The sequence below is a fragment of the Ascaphus truei genome, chromosome 13, assembly GCF_040206685.1.
Source record: "Ascaphus truei isolate aAscTru1 chromosome 13, aAscTru1.hap1, whole genome shotgun sequence".
Classification (NCBI taxonomy): domain Eukaryota; kingdom Metazoa; phylum Chordata; class Amphibia; order Anura; family Ascaphidae; genus Ascaphus; species Ascaphus truei.
In genome coordinates, this window is record NC_134495.1 from 578,461 (window position 1) to 596,061 (window position 17,601).

Here is a 17,601-nt window from a genome sequence, read left to right on the forward strand (position 1 = left end):
CTTTTAAACGTTATCAGAAAGCAAATACATATGGGGGGGGAGGAGAGAGATGGGGGAAGGAGAGAGGGGGAGTGAGATGGGAGAGTGTGATGGGGGAGGGGGAGTGAGCGAGGGGAAGTGAGATGGGGAGAGTGTGAGGGGGGAGGGGGAGATAAGGGGAGTTAGAGTAAGAGGGGTGGAGGGCCTCATATCCCCTCTCTCCCCAACATCCCTTCTCTCTCCCCCCGATATCCTCTCTCTCCTCTATCCCCAATTCCCTTACTATCCCTGCTCTCTGCCTCTCCCCATCACCCCTTTCTCTCTACCTCTCCCCATGACCCCTGTCTATCTCTCTCCCCTTGACCACTTTCACTCACTCCCTCTCCCCATCACACTTTCCCTCCCTCGCCCCATCTCCCCTTTCTCTCCCCATCACCCGTTTCTCTCTCTCCGTCTCCTCTTCACCCTTTTCTCTCTCTCCAGCTCCTCGTTACCCTTTTCTCTCTCCTCCCCATTATTCTTCTCTCTATCCCTCTCCCCATCACCCCTTTCACTTTCTCTCTCTCCCCTTCACTCCTTTCTCTCTCTCTCTCCACAGCACCCCTTTCTCTCCCCATTGCACCTTCTCTCCCTCCCTCCTTTCCCCCATCACCCCTTTCTTCTCTCCCTGTCCACATCCGTCACCAGAGGGACAGGGCCCCAAGCAGACAACAGGAGGACATGGGTCACACTAGAGCCCAGGAATCTACATCTGCCAGCAGGGATCAAAGGGAGCTTGCAAGTGGTGGGAGAGGAGAAGGGAGAGGGGGCATACTGGGTATGCAGAGGAAGGATCCAAAAGCAGGTCCCGCCTGCAGGCCTTCTGCAAGGTCCCTCACGCAGGCTTTCGGTGGGGAGGAGGAATGCTACAGCAGGGGTAGAGCCGGAGCATAAAGGGAGGAGCAGCAGCAGAAAAGATTGGAAAATGTAGCAAAGGCAGGGGGAGTAGAGCCTAGCAATCCAGCAGAAGGTATCAGTGAAGGCACAGTGGCCCAATGGTTGGTTGGGACCAGCAGAATGATGCAGCCAGTGGCGGCTGGGATGACTCCCAGCTTGCTATGTTCAGGTAGGGGTGAAAGTGGGAGGAGAGGTGGAGGTGGAGACAGGTCGATAGTTAGAAAGACAGGTAGGGTCAAGCTTGGTGTTTTTGAGTAATGGTATGACTGTTGCATGTGTGAAGGAGGATGGAAAGGTTCCAGAGCAGAGGGAGGAGTAAAAAAAATGTGTGTGAGCATAGGGATTATAGGTGGAGCAAGAGGTTTTAGGAGATGGGAGGGAATGGGGTCAAGAGGGCAAGTAGTAGAGGGAGAAGAGGCGATCAACAGCGACACATCCTCCTCTGAGACAGTGGAAAAAGAGTCAAGGAAGGCAGGAGGAGAGTTAGGAAGAAGTGTAGGATGGGAGGAAGAAACAGAGGGGATGTTCTGCCGTATGGATTCCACCTTTTCCTTAAAATAGTCAGCAAAGTCCTGAGCGGAGATGGAGGAAGGAGAAGCCGCTGAGGGTGGTTTGAGTAGAGTATCAAAGACAGAGAACAGTCGGCGTGGGTTAGACTTGTGCATGTTGATTAGTGCAGAAAAGTAGGCTTGTTTAGCTTGCGAGAGGGCAGAGTTGAAACAGGATAGCATGAATTTGTAGTGAAGGAAGTCTGCGAGAGTATGAGATTTCCTCCAGAGGCGTTCGGAGGAACGAGTGGAGGAACACAGCATGCGTGTGTGGGAATTTAGCCAGGGTCTAGGGTTAGAAGGTCGAGTGCGGCAGAGAGAAAGCGGGGCATGTAGATCAAGAGAGGAGGACAAGGCAGAGTTGTAGTTCCTGACCAGGTTGTCAGGGTCTGTAGCAGAGCTGAGAGAGGAGAGGGAGGAGCGTAAAGTGGACACAAAGTCAGGTAAGTGAATAGAGCACAGGTTTCTGCAGAACCGGGGGGTAGATGGAGGTGGAGAAGGGGAGAAGCGAGATAGAGAGAATGAGATGATGGTCAGAGAGAGGAAATGGAGAAATCGGAGAGAGAGAAGTTTTTAGTGAAAACCAGGTCTAAGTAGTGGCCATACTTGAGGGTGCTGGCTGCAGTCCACTGTTGAAGGCCAAAAGGAGAGATTAGAGAAAGAAAGCGGGAAGCCCAAGGGAGAGAGGGGTCATCAATGTGGCAATTGAAGTCCCCAAGGAGAAGAACAGGGGAGTCTGAGGAGAGAAAGAAAGAGAGCCAGGATTCAAAGTGAGAGAGAAAGGCAGAAGGGGGATGAGTAGAGGTAGGTGGGCGATAGATGACTGCCACATGGCCAGGGAGAGGAGAGAAGATCTGGACAGTGTGAGCCTCAAAGGAGGGAAAGGCAAGAGAGGGGGGAATAGGAATAGTTCGGTAACGGCAGACAGAGGAGAGCAGGAGCCCCACGCCTCCACCCCTGCCATCAGGGCGCGGAGTGTGGGAGAAGGAAAGGCCACCATAGGAGAGGGCAGCTTCCAGAGCAGAGTCAGACTGAGTGAGCCAGGTCTCAGTTATAGCAAAGAGGAGCAGAGAGTGAGAGAGAAAAAAGTCATGTACAGAGAGGAACTTGTTAGAAAGGGTTAGGGGTTAACCCTAAAGGGGCGGCAGGGGATGGGTATGAGGTTGGAGGGGTTGACACCAGAAGGAGTAGAGGTTGCAATTGGCAGGCGAGGACGAGCGCATGTAGGAATAAGGCAGGGACCAGGATTGGGAGAGATATCCCCAGAAGCAAGGAGGAGAAGCATGGATAGAAAGAGGATGTGTGAGGATGATTTGTAGGGGTGCGTTTTAGTGCAGGGGATATAGCTGTGTGGCTATTCTTGATAGTGGCTGATAGGCTGTCCTTGATAGTGGCTGTCCCTGTGTCCCTGATACGGGCTGTTCCTGTGTCCCTGATACGGGCTGTCTCTGATACGGGCTGTCCTTGATATGGGCTGTCCCTGATACGGACTGTCCCTGATACGGGCTGTCCCTGATACGGGCTGTCCCTGATACAGGCTGTCCTTGATAGGGGCTGTTCCTGTGTCCCTGATACGGGCTGTCCCTGATACGGGCTGTCCCTGATACAGGCTGTCCTTGATAGGGGCTGTTCCTGTGTCCCTGATACGGGCTGTCCCTGATACGGACTGTCCCTGATACGGGCTGTCCCTGATACGGACTGTCCCTGATACAGGCTGTCCTTGATAGGGGCTGTTCCTGTGTCCCTGATACGGACTGTTCCTGTGTCCCTGATATGGACTGTCCCTGATATGGGCTGTCTCTGATACGGGCCGTCCCTGATACGGACTGTCCCTGATACAGGCTGTCCTTGATAGTGGCTGTCCCTGTGTCCCTGATACGGGTTGTTCCTGTGTCCCTGATACGGGCTGTCCCTGATACGGACTGTCCCTGATACAGGCTGTCCCTGATACAGACTGTCCCTGATACAGGCTGTCCTTGATAGGGGCTGTTCCTGTGTCCCTGATACGGGCCGTCCCTGATACGGGCTGTTCCTGTGTCCCTGATACGGACTGTCCCTGATACAGGCTGTCCCTGATACGGGCTGTCCCTGATATGGGCTGTCCCTGATATGGGCTGTCCCTGATATGGGCTGTCCCTGATACGGGCTGTCCCTGATATGGGCTGTCCTTGATACAGGCTGTCCCTGATACGGGCTGTCCCTGATACGGGCTGTCCTTGATACGGGCTGTCCCTGATACGGACTGTCCCTGATACAGGCTGTCCTTGATAGGGGCTGTTCCTGTGTCCCTGATACGGGCTGTCCCTGATACGGACTGTCCCTGATACGGGCTGTCCCTGATACGGGCTGTCCCTGATACAGGCTGTCCTTGATAGGGGCTGTTCCTGTGTCCCTGATACGGACTGTTCCTGTGTCCCTGATATGGGCTGTCTCTGATACGGGCCGTCCCTGATACGGACTGTCCCTGATACAGGCTGTCCTTGATAGTGGCTGTCCCTGTGTCCCTGATACGGGTTGTTCCTGTGTCCCTGATACGGGCTGTCCCTGTGTCCCTGATACGGACTGTCCCTGATACAGGCTGTCCCTGATACGGACTGTCCCTGATACGGGCTGTCCCTGATACGGGCTGTCCCTGATACGGGCTGTCCCTGATACGGACTGTCCCTGATACAGGCTGTCCTTGATAGGGGCTGTTCCTGTGTCCCTGATACGGGCTGTCTCTGATACGGGCCGTCCCTGATACGGACTGTCCCTGATACAGGCTGTCCTTGATAGGGGCTGTTCCTGTGTCCCTGATACAGGCCGTCCCTGATACGGGCTGTTCCTGTGTCCCTGATACGGACTGTCCCTGATACAGGCTGTCCCTGATACGGGCTGTCCCTGATATGGGCTGTCCCTGATATGGGCTGTCCCTGATACGGGCTGTTCCTGTGTCCCTGATACGGGCTGTCCTTGATACGGGCTGTCCTTGATACGGGCTGTCCCTGATATGGGCTGTCCCTGATATGGGCTGTCCCTGATACGGGCTGTCCTTGATACAGGCTGTCCTTGATAGGGGCTGTTCCTGATATGGGCTGTCCCTGATATGGGCTGTCCCTGATACGGGCTGTCCCTCATACGGGCTGTCCTTGATACAGGCTGTCCCTGATACGGGCTGTTCCTGTGTCCCTGATACGGGCTGTCCCTGATACGGGCTGTTCCTGATACGGGCTGTTCCTGTGTCCCTGATACAGGCTGTCCCTGATACAGGCTGTCCTTGATAGGGGCTGTTCCTGTGTCCCTGATACGGGCTGTCCCTGATACGGGCTGTTCCTGTGTCCCTGATACGGACTGTCCCTGATACGGACTGTCCCTGATACAGGCTGTCCTTGATAGGGGCTGTTCCTGTGTCCCTGATACAGGCCGTCCCTGATACGGGCTGTTCCTGTGTCCCTGATACGGACTGTCCCTGATACAGGCTGTCCCTGATACGGGCTGTCCCTGATATGGGCTGTCCCTGATATGGGCTGTCCCTGATACGGGCTGTCCCTGATACGGGCTGTCCTTGATACAGGCTGTCCCTGATACGGGCTGTTCCTGTGTCCCTGATACGGGCTGTCCTTGATACGGGCTGTCCTTGATACGGGCTGTCCCTGATATGGGCTGTCCCTGATATGGGCTGTCCCTGATACGGGCTGTCCTTGATACAGGCTGTCCTTGATAGGGGCTGTTCCTGATATGGGCTGTCCCTGATATGGGCTGTCCCTGATACGGGCTGTCCCTCATACGGGCTGTCCTTGATACAGGCTGTCCCTGATACGGGCTGTTCCTGTGTCCCTGATACGGGCTGTCCCTGATACGGGCTGTTCCTGATACGGGCTGTTCCTGTGTCCCTGATACAGGCTGTCCCTGATACGGGCTGTCCTTGATACGGGCTGTCCCTGATAGGGGCTGTCCTTGATACGGGCCGTCCCTGATATGGGCTGTCCCTGATACGGGCTGTCCCTGATACGGGCTGTCCCTGATACGGGCTGTCCCTGATACAGGCTGTCCTTGATACGGGCTGTCCTTGATACGGACTGTCCCTGATACGGGCTGTCCCTGATACGGGCTGTCCCTGATACAGGCTGTCCTTGATACGGGCTGTCCTTGATACGGACTGTCCCTGATACGGACTGTCCCTGATATGGGCTGTCCTTGATACGGACTGTCCCTGATATGGGCTGTCCTTGATATGGGCTGTCCCTGATAGGGGCTGTCCCTGATACGGGCTGTCCCTGATACAGGCTGTCCTTGATATGGGCTGTCCCTGATACAGGCTGTCCCTGATAGGGGCTGTCCTTGATACGGACTGTCCTTGATACGGGCTGTCCCTGATACGGGCTGTCCCTGATACAGGCTGTCCTTGATATGGGCTGTCCCTGATACAGGCTGTCCCTGATAGGGGCTGTCCCTGTGTCCCTGATACGGACTGTCCCTGATATGGGCTGTCCCTGATACGGGCTGTCCCTGATACGGGCTGTCCTTGATACGGGCTGTCCTTGATACGGGCTGTCCCTGATAGGGGCTGTCCTTGATACGGACTGTCCTTGATACGGGCTGTCCCTGATATGGGCTGTCCCTGATACAGGCTGTCCTTGATAGGGGCTGTCCCTGATATGGGCTGTCCCTGATATGGGCTGTCCCTGATATGGGCTGTCCCTGATACGGGCTGTCCTTGATACGGACTGTCCTTGATATGGGCTGTCCCTGATACGGGCTGTCCCTGATACAGGCTGTCCTTGATATGGGCTGTCCCTGATATGGGCTGTCCCTGATATGGGCTGTCCTTGATATGGGCTGTCCCTGATACGGGCTGTCCCTGATAGGGGCTGTCCTTGATACGGACTGTCCTTGATACGGGCTGTCCCTGATACGGGCTGTCCCTGATACAGGCTGTCCCTGATACAGGCTGTCCTTGATATGGGCTGTCCCTGATACAGGCTGTCCCTGATACAGGCTGTCCTTGATATGGGCTGTCTCTGATACGGGCTGTCCCTGATACGGGCTGTCCCTGATACAGGCTGTCCTTGATATGGGCTGTCCCTGATACGGGCTGTCCCTGATACGGGCTGTCTCTGATACGGGCTGTCTCTGATACGGGCTGTCTCTGATACGGGCTGTCCCTGATACGGGCTGTCCCTGATACGGGCTGTCCCTGATACGGGCTGTCCCTGATACGGGCTGTCCTTGATACGGGCTGTCCTTGATACGGACTGTCCCTGATACGGGCTGTCCCTGATACGGGCTGTCCCTGATACGGGCTGTCCCTGATATGGGCTGTCCCTGATACAGGCTGTCCTTGATACGGGCTGTCCTTGATACGGACTGTCCCTGATACGGACTGTCCCTGATAGGGGCTGTCCCTGATAGGGGCTGTCCCTGATATGGGCTGTCCCTGATATGGGCTGTCCTTGATACGGGCTGTCCTTGATACGGACTGTCCCTGATACGGACTGTCCCTGATAGGGGCTGTCCCTGATATGGGCTGTCCTTGATACGGGCTGTCCCTGATACGGACTGTCCCTGATAGGGACTGTCCCTGATATGGGCTGTCCCTGATACGGGCTGTCCCTGATACGGGCTGTCCCTGATACGGACTGTCCCTGATACGGACCGTCCCTGATACAGGCTGTCCCTGATACAGGCTGTTCCTGTGTCCCTGATACGGGCTGTCCCTGATAGGGACTGTCCCTGATACGGGCTGTCCCTGATACAGGCTGTCCCTGTGTCCCTGATACAGGCTGTCCCTGTGTCCCTGATACAGGCTGTCCCTGTGTCCCTGATACAGGCTGTCCCTGTGTCCCTGATACGGACTGTTCCTGTGTCCCTGATACGGGCTGTCCCTGTGTCCCTGATACGGGCTGTCCCTGTGTCCCTGATACGGGCTGTCCCTGTGTCCCTGATACGGGCTGTCCCTGTGTCCCTGATACGGGCTGTCCCTGTGTCCCTGATATGGGCTGTCCCTGTGTCCCTGATACGGGCTGTCCCTGTGTCCCTGATACGGGCTGTCCCTGTGTCCCTGATACGGGCTGTCCCTGTGTCCCTGATACGGGCTGTCCCTGTGTCCCTGATACAGGCTGTCCCTGTGTCCCTGATACGGGCTGTCCCTGTGTCCCTGATACAGGCTGTCCCTGTGTCCCTGATACAGGCTGTCCCTGTGTCCCTGATACGGGCTGTTCCTGTGTCCCTGATACAGGCTGTTCCTGTGTCCCTGATACAGGCTGTTCCTGTGTCCCTGATACGGGCTGTCCCTGTGTCCCTGATACGGGCTGTCCCTGTGTCCCTGATCAGGAAGGCAGCTGCTCTGAGACGCTGCTACTGAAGGTCTGGTCTAAACTGGAAACTGCAAACTGAGGGTCTCTTTTACCACTTCATCTACTGTCCCTAAATTTTGGGGATCAATGGTGTGAAATCTTCCTTGCCCTTGAAAAGGGTTACAGAGACTTTGCGAGCAGTTTAGGTCTGTTCTGTCCAATAGCCGTCAGGACCCAGATATCTCCATGCGGAGAAGGGAGAAAGATACTGAGACTTTATATGACAATACCACAGCTCTCCTGTGGACTTGTTTTTGATGTTTCCTTTATGCTGACAACTTGTTTTGTTTTGTGTTTTATGTTGGGTTGTACAAAATAAGAACCCTTGCAACAGCCATATTCAATCATTTTGTGCAGAGTTTTCAGTTACCTGAGTACCTTATCTCTGTGGCTGTCTATTCAGAATAATCATTGTTCATCCATAGTTATATGATGGGAGTTAGGGCTTTTATGCAGGCTCTATATGTATAGATACTAGGTAGAGAATAAAGGGAATGATTGTTTACTTTAAGGTTTGCAAACCCTAAATCAGTATATTGTTTTTCTCTGACCATGCACTTTACTAAGTAGACATTTTTTAGACTCTGCTGATTGACCCTAGTAAGAAAGGCCATTCATTTTTGATATGGGACAAACGCCTTATGAATTCTAGTAGTAACACAATGTATTGTTTGTAATTTTATCTGGGAAATGTTGCCATAAGTGGTATAACGTTATACGATAACCCAAATCAACCCTCACTCATCATCCCCCTCTAACTATCACCCTTTCTCTCTTCTCCCCTTTACCTCCAAGCTACTTGAGCGACTTGTATACACCTGCCTGACTCACTTTCTCTTCTTCAACTCCCTCCTTGACTCTTTGCAATCTGGTTTCTATCCTCTACACTCTGAGACAGCGCTAATGAACGTGACCAAAGGCCTACTGTACTCACAACTAAATCTAAGGGTCATTTCTCCATACTAATTCTCCTGGATCTCTCTACTTGCTTTGACACTTTTGATTACCCCCTTCTCCTAAACATTGTCCACTTAATTGGCCTCCGTGATGCAGTCTGCTCCTGGCTAACATCCTACCATTCCAACCGCTCCTTCAGCACTTCCTCCTCCGGTGTCTCCTCCGAGGGCTGCAGACCTCTTTCACTGGGCCATGGACTACAGTATCTACTGGGTCACCTCCATGTCGGCAGCCCTGCAAGACCCACCCCCCGCCCCCCACCACCACCATACAAGGCACATAGTTAATTGATACATTTTGACACATTGTGTCATGTCGAATACCTGATTGATATAATTTATTTTAAACAGAATTATAATTTTTTAATGTATTCCTAGTATTGGTAAATATAAATAGTTAGTGTAATATTATTTATAATAGCCATACTGTGGAAATGTATACATTTTGTTACCTATATAAGGAAGCATCTGTGCTGTGTAAATTTTGGATATATGTACATACGACAGACAGTTATAATAGTGCTGGCACTGTATATGCATATATACATAGGCTCAGATATACATTCATTGGAACATACACGCACTAATATATGCATATACACAAACACATACATATAGCTGTATCAAGGCTCACTGTCCCTGGCGCTGCGGACAAAGAAGCAAAAGTCAGCAGCGCCAGGACAGTGTCTGCTGCGATCAAGCTGCGGCAGGTCCATATACAGCGATATTTTTCCAGTGCTGCAACCACCGCGGTCACGTCACAGCGGCACGAACAAATGTATGCTTCCTACATCTATATAGTGATAACAGCGGAGCAATCTGACTCTTCCTGCAGTCACACTGGCACAGAGGCTGCCATGGGAGACTTGGCCAGTATCCTGAGACCAACCACCATTTGGGGATTCTCCCAATCATTCTGGGAGACTGTCAGTTTAGAGCAGGAGGACCTACCTTATCCCGGGCTCACTGGATTTAAAGCCCAGTATCCACTCTTATTGTGACCTTGTGCAAGTCGCTTTATCTCCCCATGTTCAGACTTCAACAAAATGAGATGGTAAGCACCTTGTGGCATGGACTCATTGTGCCGATATTGTGTGATCTCATAGCTCTCACCTGTTCTTATGGGACCTTACATGTCTGTGCCTTGCAGCATGGAGAGGTAAATAGAAGAATAGTCCTGCCTTGCAGTAAACGTAGTAGTAGTAGTAGTAGAGGTTGAAAAAAGACATACGTCCAGCAAGTCCAACCTATGCTAAATTTAGACGACAGATACTTTATCTTATATCCATACTTAGAGTATAATGATCCAGAGGAAGGCAAACAAAAAAACCTAGTGAAATATCATCCAATGATATCTCATAAAGTGAAAATAAATTCCTTCCTGTCTCCAAGAATTGGCAATCAGATTATTCCCTGGATTAACATCCTTCTCATTTTTACTTATTTGGTATATTCCTGTATACCTTTCCTTTCTAAAAAGATGTCCAACCATCTTTTTTAAACAAATCTATTGCATCTGCCATCAGTCTCCATGGGTAATGAATTCCACATTGTAACTGCCCTTACTCACCTCCACAGCGATGTGAGAGACTGATAAAGTCAGACAGAAAACGATTACTTGATGTTATTGCTGCTAAAGGTGGTTCTACAAGCTATTGAATCATAAGGTATACTTAGTTTTTCACACACAGCTTCTCCATTTTGGCTTTATTTTTGTTAAATAAATTATGACACGGTGTAATATGTCATGTGTACACACACACACACACACACACACACACACACACACACACACACACACACGGTGTAATATGTCATGTGTTGTTGTCCATCTGAGGTTGTATTTACCTAATTGTAAGACCTGCTAAGGAACAGATGATTGTTATTATGTCCTGATATGTAAAACCATAGAATTCAAAGAGGGTGTACTTTCTTTTTCACACAACTGTACACTCGTGGGTTTTTATACCTTAAGTGAGTGGGGTCCTACCCCACACATAAATCCCATTTAATCAATAACTAACAGAACCTTATAATATCTTTACTTATTTTATTTATATATCATGTATTTTCAGCTCACAAGATAAAACCTACAGGGTGAAATAAAAAATACACAAGGTCCGTTTTGTGTAACATCTTCAGTATTATAAACAGCTCCATTATGTACAATATAAAGTCACTTGTTTTGCATCAAAGAATCAAGCTGTCACCCAGTTTAATTTCTGTTCTCGCTTTCTTTATTGATCAGCAGTTTTCTGTCCTGTGCTTTTATGAAATCGCTCCTTACCTCTCACATTTGTAGTTGGACTCATGAGAAACTGTCACCAATTTCACTCTGTATCTGGAAAATACTTAAACCAATGTGAGGTAGAGGGGGGGGGGGGGGGGGGAGAACACTGTAAAACTGAGTTAGATACTAACTTTCCATCTGAAATATTAATCCATTACGGCTCATATTTACTGGAGCAGTCTTCTACATTAAGACACCTTCTGGCCCGGTAACACACCTTACAGTCCATTGACTTGAATGTAAATGTAAGCTGTCTTCTAGCACCAGAAGGTGTCTTTATTGTGTGCTAGGAGCACAATACATATATCCGCAGCATTTGTGACATTACATCACAAATCACTTAATCTGGAATCCTGCCCATAACGTAAAATAACCAAATCTATTCTAATCCAGGTTGCAAATTAGTATCACGTACGGTAAATATTTTTTAATGATTACTTTTACTTTCTTCTTTCCACACTATGTTGTTCTAATTGTTTACATTTTAGCACACAAGTAAGATCAAGACTGATGTGACTGCAATCATAAGCCAATGTTAGACAAAGTTATCACCAAACAAGTCATTCTAGATAAGGTACATGTTCAAGTGTAAAATATAGCCACACAACATAGAACAGGGGGGGTGGCTTCTAACCAAGAACAGGAGGGCTACTCTTATTTTACACAGTCACAGTAGGCTTATAACTTGTTTTGAAAAACATGTAAAGTGGCTTTGTTTGAGAAATGCACAATCAAGACTAGATATACAGTTCTATAGAAGTGAGTCAGGTGGCCAATGTCATACCATAAGACTGGTAAAATAAGGCTAACCCACTGTGATTTAAATTACATCAGAACATTTAATCACAAATAAAAGATTAAAAAGGAAGACACACATTAGTTTGATGCACCCTGTTCTTCTATATTCTGGTTTTGCAACGATGACCACAGAAATCATTTTCTGTCCAAGATCATCATTGACCCAGAAAAAAGATCTAGGTTTCAATGGGATGATGGTAAGTAAACCTCTAGAATCTAGATTATCATTAATTGAGTAGGCAAGGTGAACACAATTCCAAATCTGACCCTGGAAATGGCATCATAGGAGCTTCAATGTTCTTCACTGTGCAGGCATCTTCTTGTTCTGATTTGTATACAGCACTCATGTACACATTGCTCTTATGGAGTGTTTTCTAAATACACAATCATGTTCTTCGTTAGCTTCAAAATTCAATGACATTTCTTGACTTTGGATACATGCCATGAAAACAACTTTGTTGGCACACACTTTTAAGATGTGGATAGAAATAGTATTTTATATTACATTGCAATCTGTCTGTTAGTTCTATGCTATTTCTAGTCTGACCATTTGTTTAATAGCTCACCTTTTGTTATTGAAACTGAGATTGATTTGATTGGATATGTATGCACGGTGTTATCGTTCTTTGTTCCATGGCTTGGGTGAACCTTACTTATTCTCACTGTACATTTTACTCCTACATGTAGTATTTTAATACCATGCAACAACAATGTACTCTGATGATATTAGCATAAACAATGTTGTCCCACGGTTTCGGTTGACAAAGAAGTTGATCAAATAAAATCAAATAATGTACCTTTGAAAAAAACATTTCCATTCAGTCAGCAGCCTAATAAACGATCTATTTTGTCATAAGTCCTTAATGCACCAACGTTATGAAAGGCTATGGAGTATCACATGGTGTTTTAGTGCACCAGCCCTGCTTTTTATTGCTTTAGTACAGTGCAGGAACTGTGTTACCGTCAGATTGGAAAACCTAAAATGACACAGAGGTCGGTAACATACGACAATGCGATGTGTTATTGAGCCATCAGAGAACAATGAGGATTTCACATTCCTATCCATATACAGTATACAAGACTGAAATAATGTTTGTGTGTGTATTTGTACCCCCTGTGATTGGCCGGCGGACGGCCACAGCTCATTGGCCTGCGGGGTTGGACAGTCACACCATCCTCACACCGCGTGCGCCTCTTGGCCTCACTGTCCATTTGTTGACTGGAAGGACCGCACATGGACCCCACAGTCAAAGCTCCTCCACTCCGCAGCCTCCCTCGCGCTCTCCCCTTCCACCCGCTCCCTCACTCTATCCCCCTTACCAACGCGCCATCCTCCGGCGCGTCCTCCCGCACACCCCCGGGGGGAGAGTGTGCGCCCGCAGGGGGGGGGAGAGTGTGCGCCCGCAGGGGGGGGGGGAGAACTGGTGGCCGCTCTTCTCTCTCCGCTCCACCCGCCCCGTTGCTGGTGCGGTGTCCCTCCTTCTGCCCCGGTCCCCGTGGCTCCCTGCCCGGGGCCGGAGGTGGTAGGGGGGGGAAGAGTGTACGCCCGTCGGGGGGACGGAGTAGTGGTGGTGCGGGAGATGGGTGGTGCACGGTCGCGGCGGGTGTTGTGATGGAGGCATGAGATTCAGCACTCAGAGATCTTCCGGCACTCCTCTCCTTCACCGCATGTGCTTGCCTGCCTCCGCTCCCCCCTCCCTCCCCTGCGGCGATCAGGAACCGGACAGCGAGTTGAGCCTCCTTGCGGACCCACGATGTGCCGCGCTGGGGAGGGGGGGGGGAGGGAGAGGAGGTGGGACCTGAACCACCTCTCCTCTGCGTCTGCCTAAGCTCCCCCTGCTGCCCCAAGCTGCGGGGGGGGCGGGTTTTGGACGGATCAACGGAGGTGAACGCGGCCAGTGGAGATGGGGGGGAGCGGGGTGGGGATGTTGAGGTTGTTGATGGTCCCCCCCACTTACATCCGTCGCTGCCTACTCCACTTTGTGAGTGTGTGTGCATGAGAGAGAGTGTATGTATGGGAGAGAGACAGTGTGTGTATGTACAGTATGGCAGGGAGAGAGTGTGTATGTATGGGAGAGAGAGTGTATGTATGGGAGAGAGAGTGTGTATGTATGGGAGAGAGTGTGTATGTATGGGAGAGAGAGAGTGTGTATGTATGTGCGTGCGTGCATGCACACACAGAGGACACCAGAAGTACCCACCCAGTCACCCACCCTCTCCGTCACCCATCCTCCCTCTCCCACTCACCGCGCCTGACCGCCCCCATCCTCCCTCGCACTATCCCCCTTCCAATCACGCCGTCCTCCCGCTCATCTCACCGTCGGCGACCTCTGAAGGGGGCGGGGGGGGGGGGAGAATTGGAGATGGGGGGGGACAGGCCCGTGACGGAGGGGGGGGGAAATCAGAGCTGGGAAGGGGGGGGGGCGAAATCGGACATCTGAACGCAGGGGGGGGAAGCTGTGAAGGGGGGGGCCTGAGCTTTGAAGGGGGGGACACAGACGGACCTGTGAACGAGGGGGGGGGGTGAGCGAGCTGTGAACAGGGGGGGTGGAAACACAGCTAAGAACTGGGGGGTGGGAGGGGGGGCGGCCGGATTGCTGTGAACGGTGAAGAAACAGACAGGGAGGTAGAAAGGGGAAGTGGGGGGAGAGAGGGGAAGTGGGAGGAGAGAGGGGAAGGGGGAGCGGAGACAGAGAGAGGGGGAGAGGGGGAGCGGAGACAGAGAGAGAGGGGGAGCGGAGACAGAGGGGGAGCGGGAAAATTACATCCCTGGCAATGCCGGGTATATCAGCTAGTAGTTACCTATATGTCAGCCCTGCAACTGTAATCGGTTAGTACTGAAGATCCTACATAGAATTGCAATTATAGGCACATATGACATCTACAAGACAAGTACAAAAGCCGTGTTTAAATGAATTACATTACTGACATTAGTTCTTTGACTGTCCTCAGAAACATTCTGTTCAGTGATTATTCCCCTGTGTTGCAGAGACGCTAAATGTAGTTATACAGTAATGACATTTAGGTACTGAAAGATTGGTCTTTGCTACCAAAGGCTGACACATCCCTGACTTCTCTACAAATGTAAAGATTACACCCAAGTGTAACCCCTCCCCACTACAGAAGGGATCGGCAATGTGTGACTAATGAAGTGGCTACTAAACAGGTATTATCTCCAATAATTCTGCACTCTATTGACATATATAAATATATTTGGCATGTTCACAGTGAGATGATACATTTTCCCTTGGCTGTTTTTCCATATCACTAGTAATATAAAATGGCAGCTGAACAATATTGCAAAAAGAACTGATTTCAAAGTACATTATTCCTCTGAAAAATCAGAGAGCTAGAACTTTTATTATATCGTTTCTTGAAAGAAACATTTGAGCCACAAATGCCTTGGTGAGTATTGTCCACTCATGTGTTGTTCATGGTGCATTAGTGCTACAATGTTTTTCCTACTGAGATGTACCTTTTGTAGGCTATATTATTTAGCTCCATAAATAGATTTAAACTTCCAACATACAAACTATGTTGCAGGTCTATAGAGTTGGAGAAACCATCAGCAAACTGAAAGCCAGGAGAAACTGATATTCTTTCAAACTGTGCAGAGACATACGAGATGGGCTGAAAGCTGCAACGATAACTTGGCATCTTCGGAGAAATCGATCACTCAGACTTTGTGTGTCCATCCTTCACTTGAAGAGACTTTCCAGAGCCAAAGTATCCGGCTATAAGATCACAGTTATGGTACGTAAACATCCCTACTAAAGTGAGTCCAATACCGGTATAACTAAGGGCTGTCATGTGACTTCCGAAAAGCATACAAGATAGGACGAGGTTCCCCACCACGTTAAGGTTCCCTAACACATGTATGGTGACAGCAGAGGTCAGTGTGATAACGAAAAAGCTTGCCAGGTTGTATAGCACAGAACCCAGGCAGCTGAGAAGAATGAAGATCCAGAGCCTGTTATCGCACTCAGGTGGGGTATCCCAGACCACCCCCTTTTCCAGGAGCACCGCAGCCAGAAAGAGGATGCAGAAGCTGGGGATGGACATCAAGTAGAGCAGCGTCACCGAGTCAATTTTTTCTTCTTTCAAAAGAGAACCTGGAAGTAAAATGTGATTGGACAGTTAGAAAAAGACATGATGGAATCTGCAGTCTTGCAAGATGAAAACAATCTCTCCGACCGTGCGCTAAATAAGAACCTGCAGTTATTTGTACAAAGCTAAGGTTTGATATTGAAGATACAGAGCCATATTTATTAAGAAGTGTTGCTCTATAAGACCAGGCTCCATTCAAGTGAATGGGCCAATAGGCTCACACTTATTACGCTGTGTTACTTTATAAGACACCTTTGGTGCCAGAAGACAACGTAAAGCCCTTTCACTGAATGGGCCATATTTACAAAGCCGCAGTGGAAGGTGTCTTATGAAGCAACACTGCTTAGTAAATATGGCCCACTCTGACCAATTTTATAATTAGCATTTAAGATGACCTTTTCATCATAATCACATAGACCCAGATCCACAAAGCTCTATCCAGTCACTTAACGTGGCATTAACCTAAATTAATGTCGAACCTAACAGGGTATCTTCAAAAGCCATGATACCTACGGTAAAGAGCATACTGTTACTGATAGGTTAATGCAGAAAGGTTATGTTACATTATTTAAGTTATATGTACCTAAACTTGGCATTACTCCCATCTAGACACTGAAAGAGAGCTTTGTAACACCGTGGTTAGGCATAATTTCCCCTCCACTCCAGATAAACCTCTATTGCGGTGTCTGGATACGCGTAATGCCAAGACTTGCACAATACCAGGTTATTGGAAGATAACAAACACACAGATACCCAGCAATCTCTAAGAAACCCCAAAAATTACCACATAATATATATGTATATAAGTATCAATTAGAGTGCTACTGGGCATGACTAAATGTATACAAAAAAACAAAGAATCCCAAAGCTACAACCAATATGACAAAGATATACAGTGAAATACCTATATATCTCTTGAAATGCTTTGGCCAATTAAAGAAATTATACAGCTAACCAACAAAACAATTAAATACATAAAAACGCTAACCAATCCAAAAATTTACAAAAAACAAGCCATCCAAATACCAAATAATTTAGTGAAAACAATAAACAGAAATAGAAAAAATAACAATCAATTGTAAACAAGCATTTGCCAAAAAAGACATTGCCTGTCACTGTATTTATCTGTACCCTAAAGGGGCACGGATTAATACATTAGCAGTCAATGGGCAATAAAAAACATTAATACCGCTAAGGTAATGAAGCTGTTTTAACAACAATTTTATTACTAGTGTACGTGAGCAGGGGGTCTCAGGAGCAGAACCGTGTTGATTTCAGGTCCAGGACCCCCTGCTTCCCAAGATACAGGCCCCTTTATGGGGTAAAATTGTTATTAAAACCCTGCGATCGCTGGCCAGATTGCAGGAGATCGCTGCAGGTAGATGAATGGGGCCATTTGAGAGAGGCGAATATCACATCGCTGCTCCTTGCCAGTTTGGCCATTTAGCTATCGCAGGTCTTCAGAACCTTTCTGATATCGTGATAACTACGCTGAAAAAACTGGCGGCGTAAATTTATTTTGAAGAGCAGTCGCCTGGTTTAAACCTCTGCACATACTGTATCTCCTACATACTTGTTGACATAATACAGTGACATCAATTTAATTGATCTCTACATTGTGCTTTTCATATAGTTTTAATCTACATAACAGA

General features: G+C 48.9%; 1 protein-coding gene across 2 annotated transcripts in view; it reads right to left on the minus strand.

Moving 5' to 3' along the window:
- Positions 1 to 15,163: 15,163 nt before the first annotated feature.
- SLC35E4 (solute carrier family 35 member E4) overlaps positions 15,164 to 17,601 on the minus strand; it is a 14,385-nt gene continuing 11,947 nt past the window's right edge. For both annotated transcript variants that reach the window (XM_075568048.1, XM_075568049.1), the window contains one exon: positions 15,164 to 15,954. In XM_075568048.1, the coding sequence (XP_075424163.1) occupies positions 15,515 to 15,954 (440 nt within the window). In that variant the 3' untranslated portion in view covers positions 15,164 to 15,514. The remainder of the gene's footprint in view (positions 15,955 to 17,601) is intronic.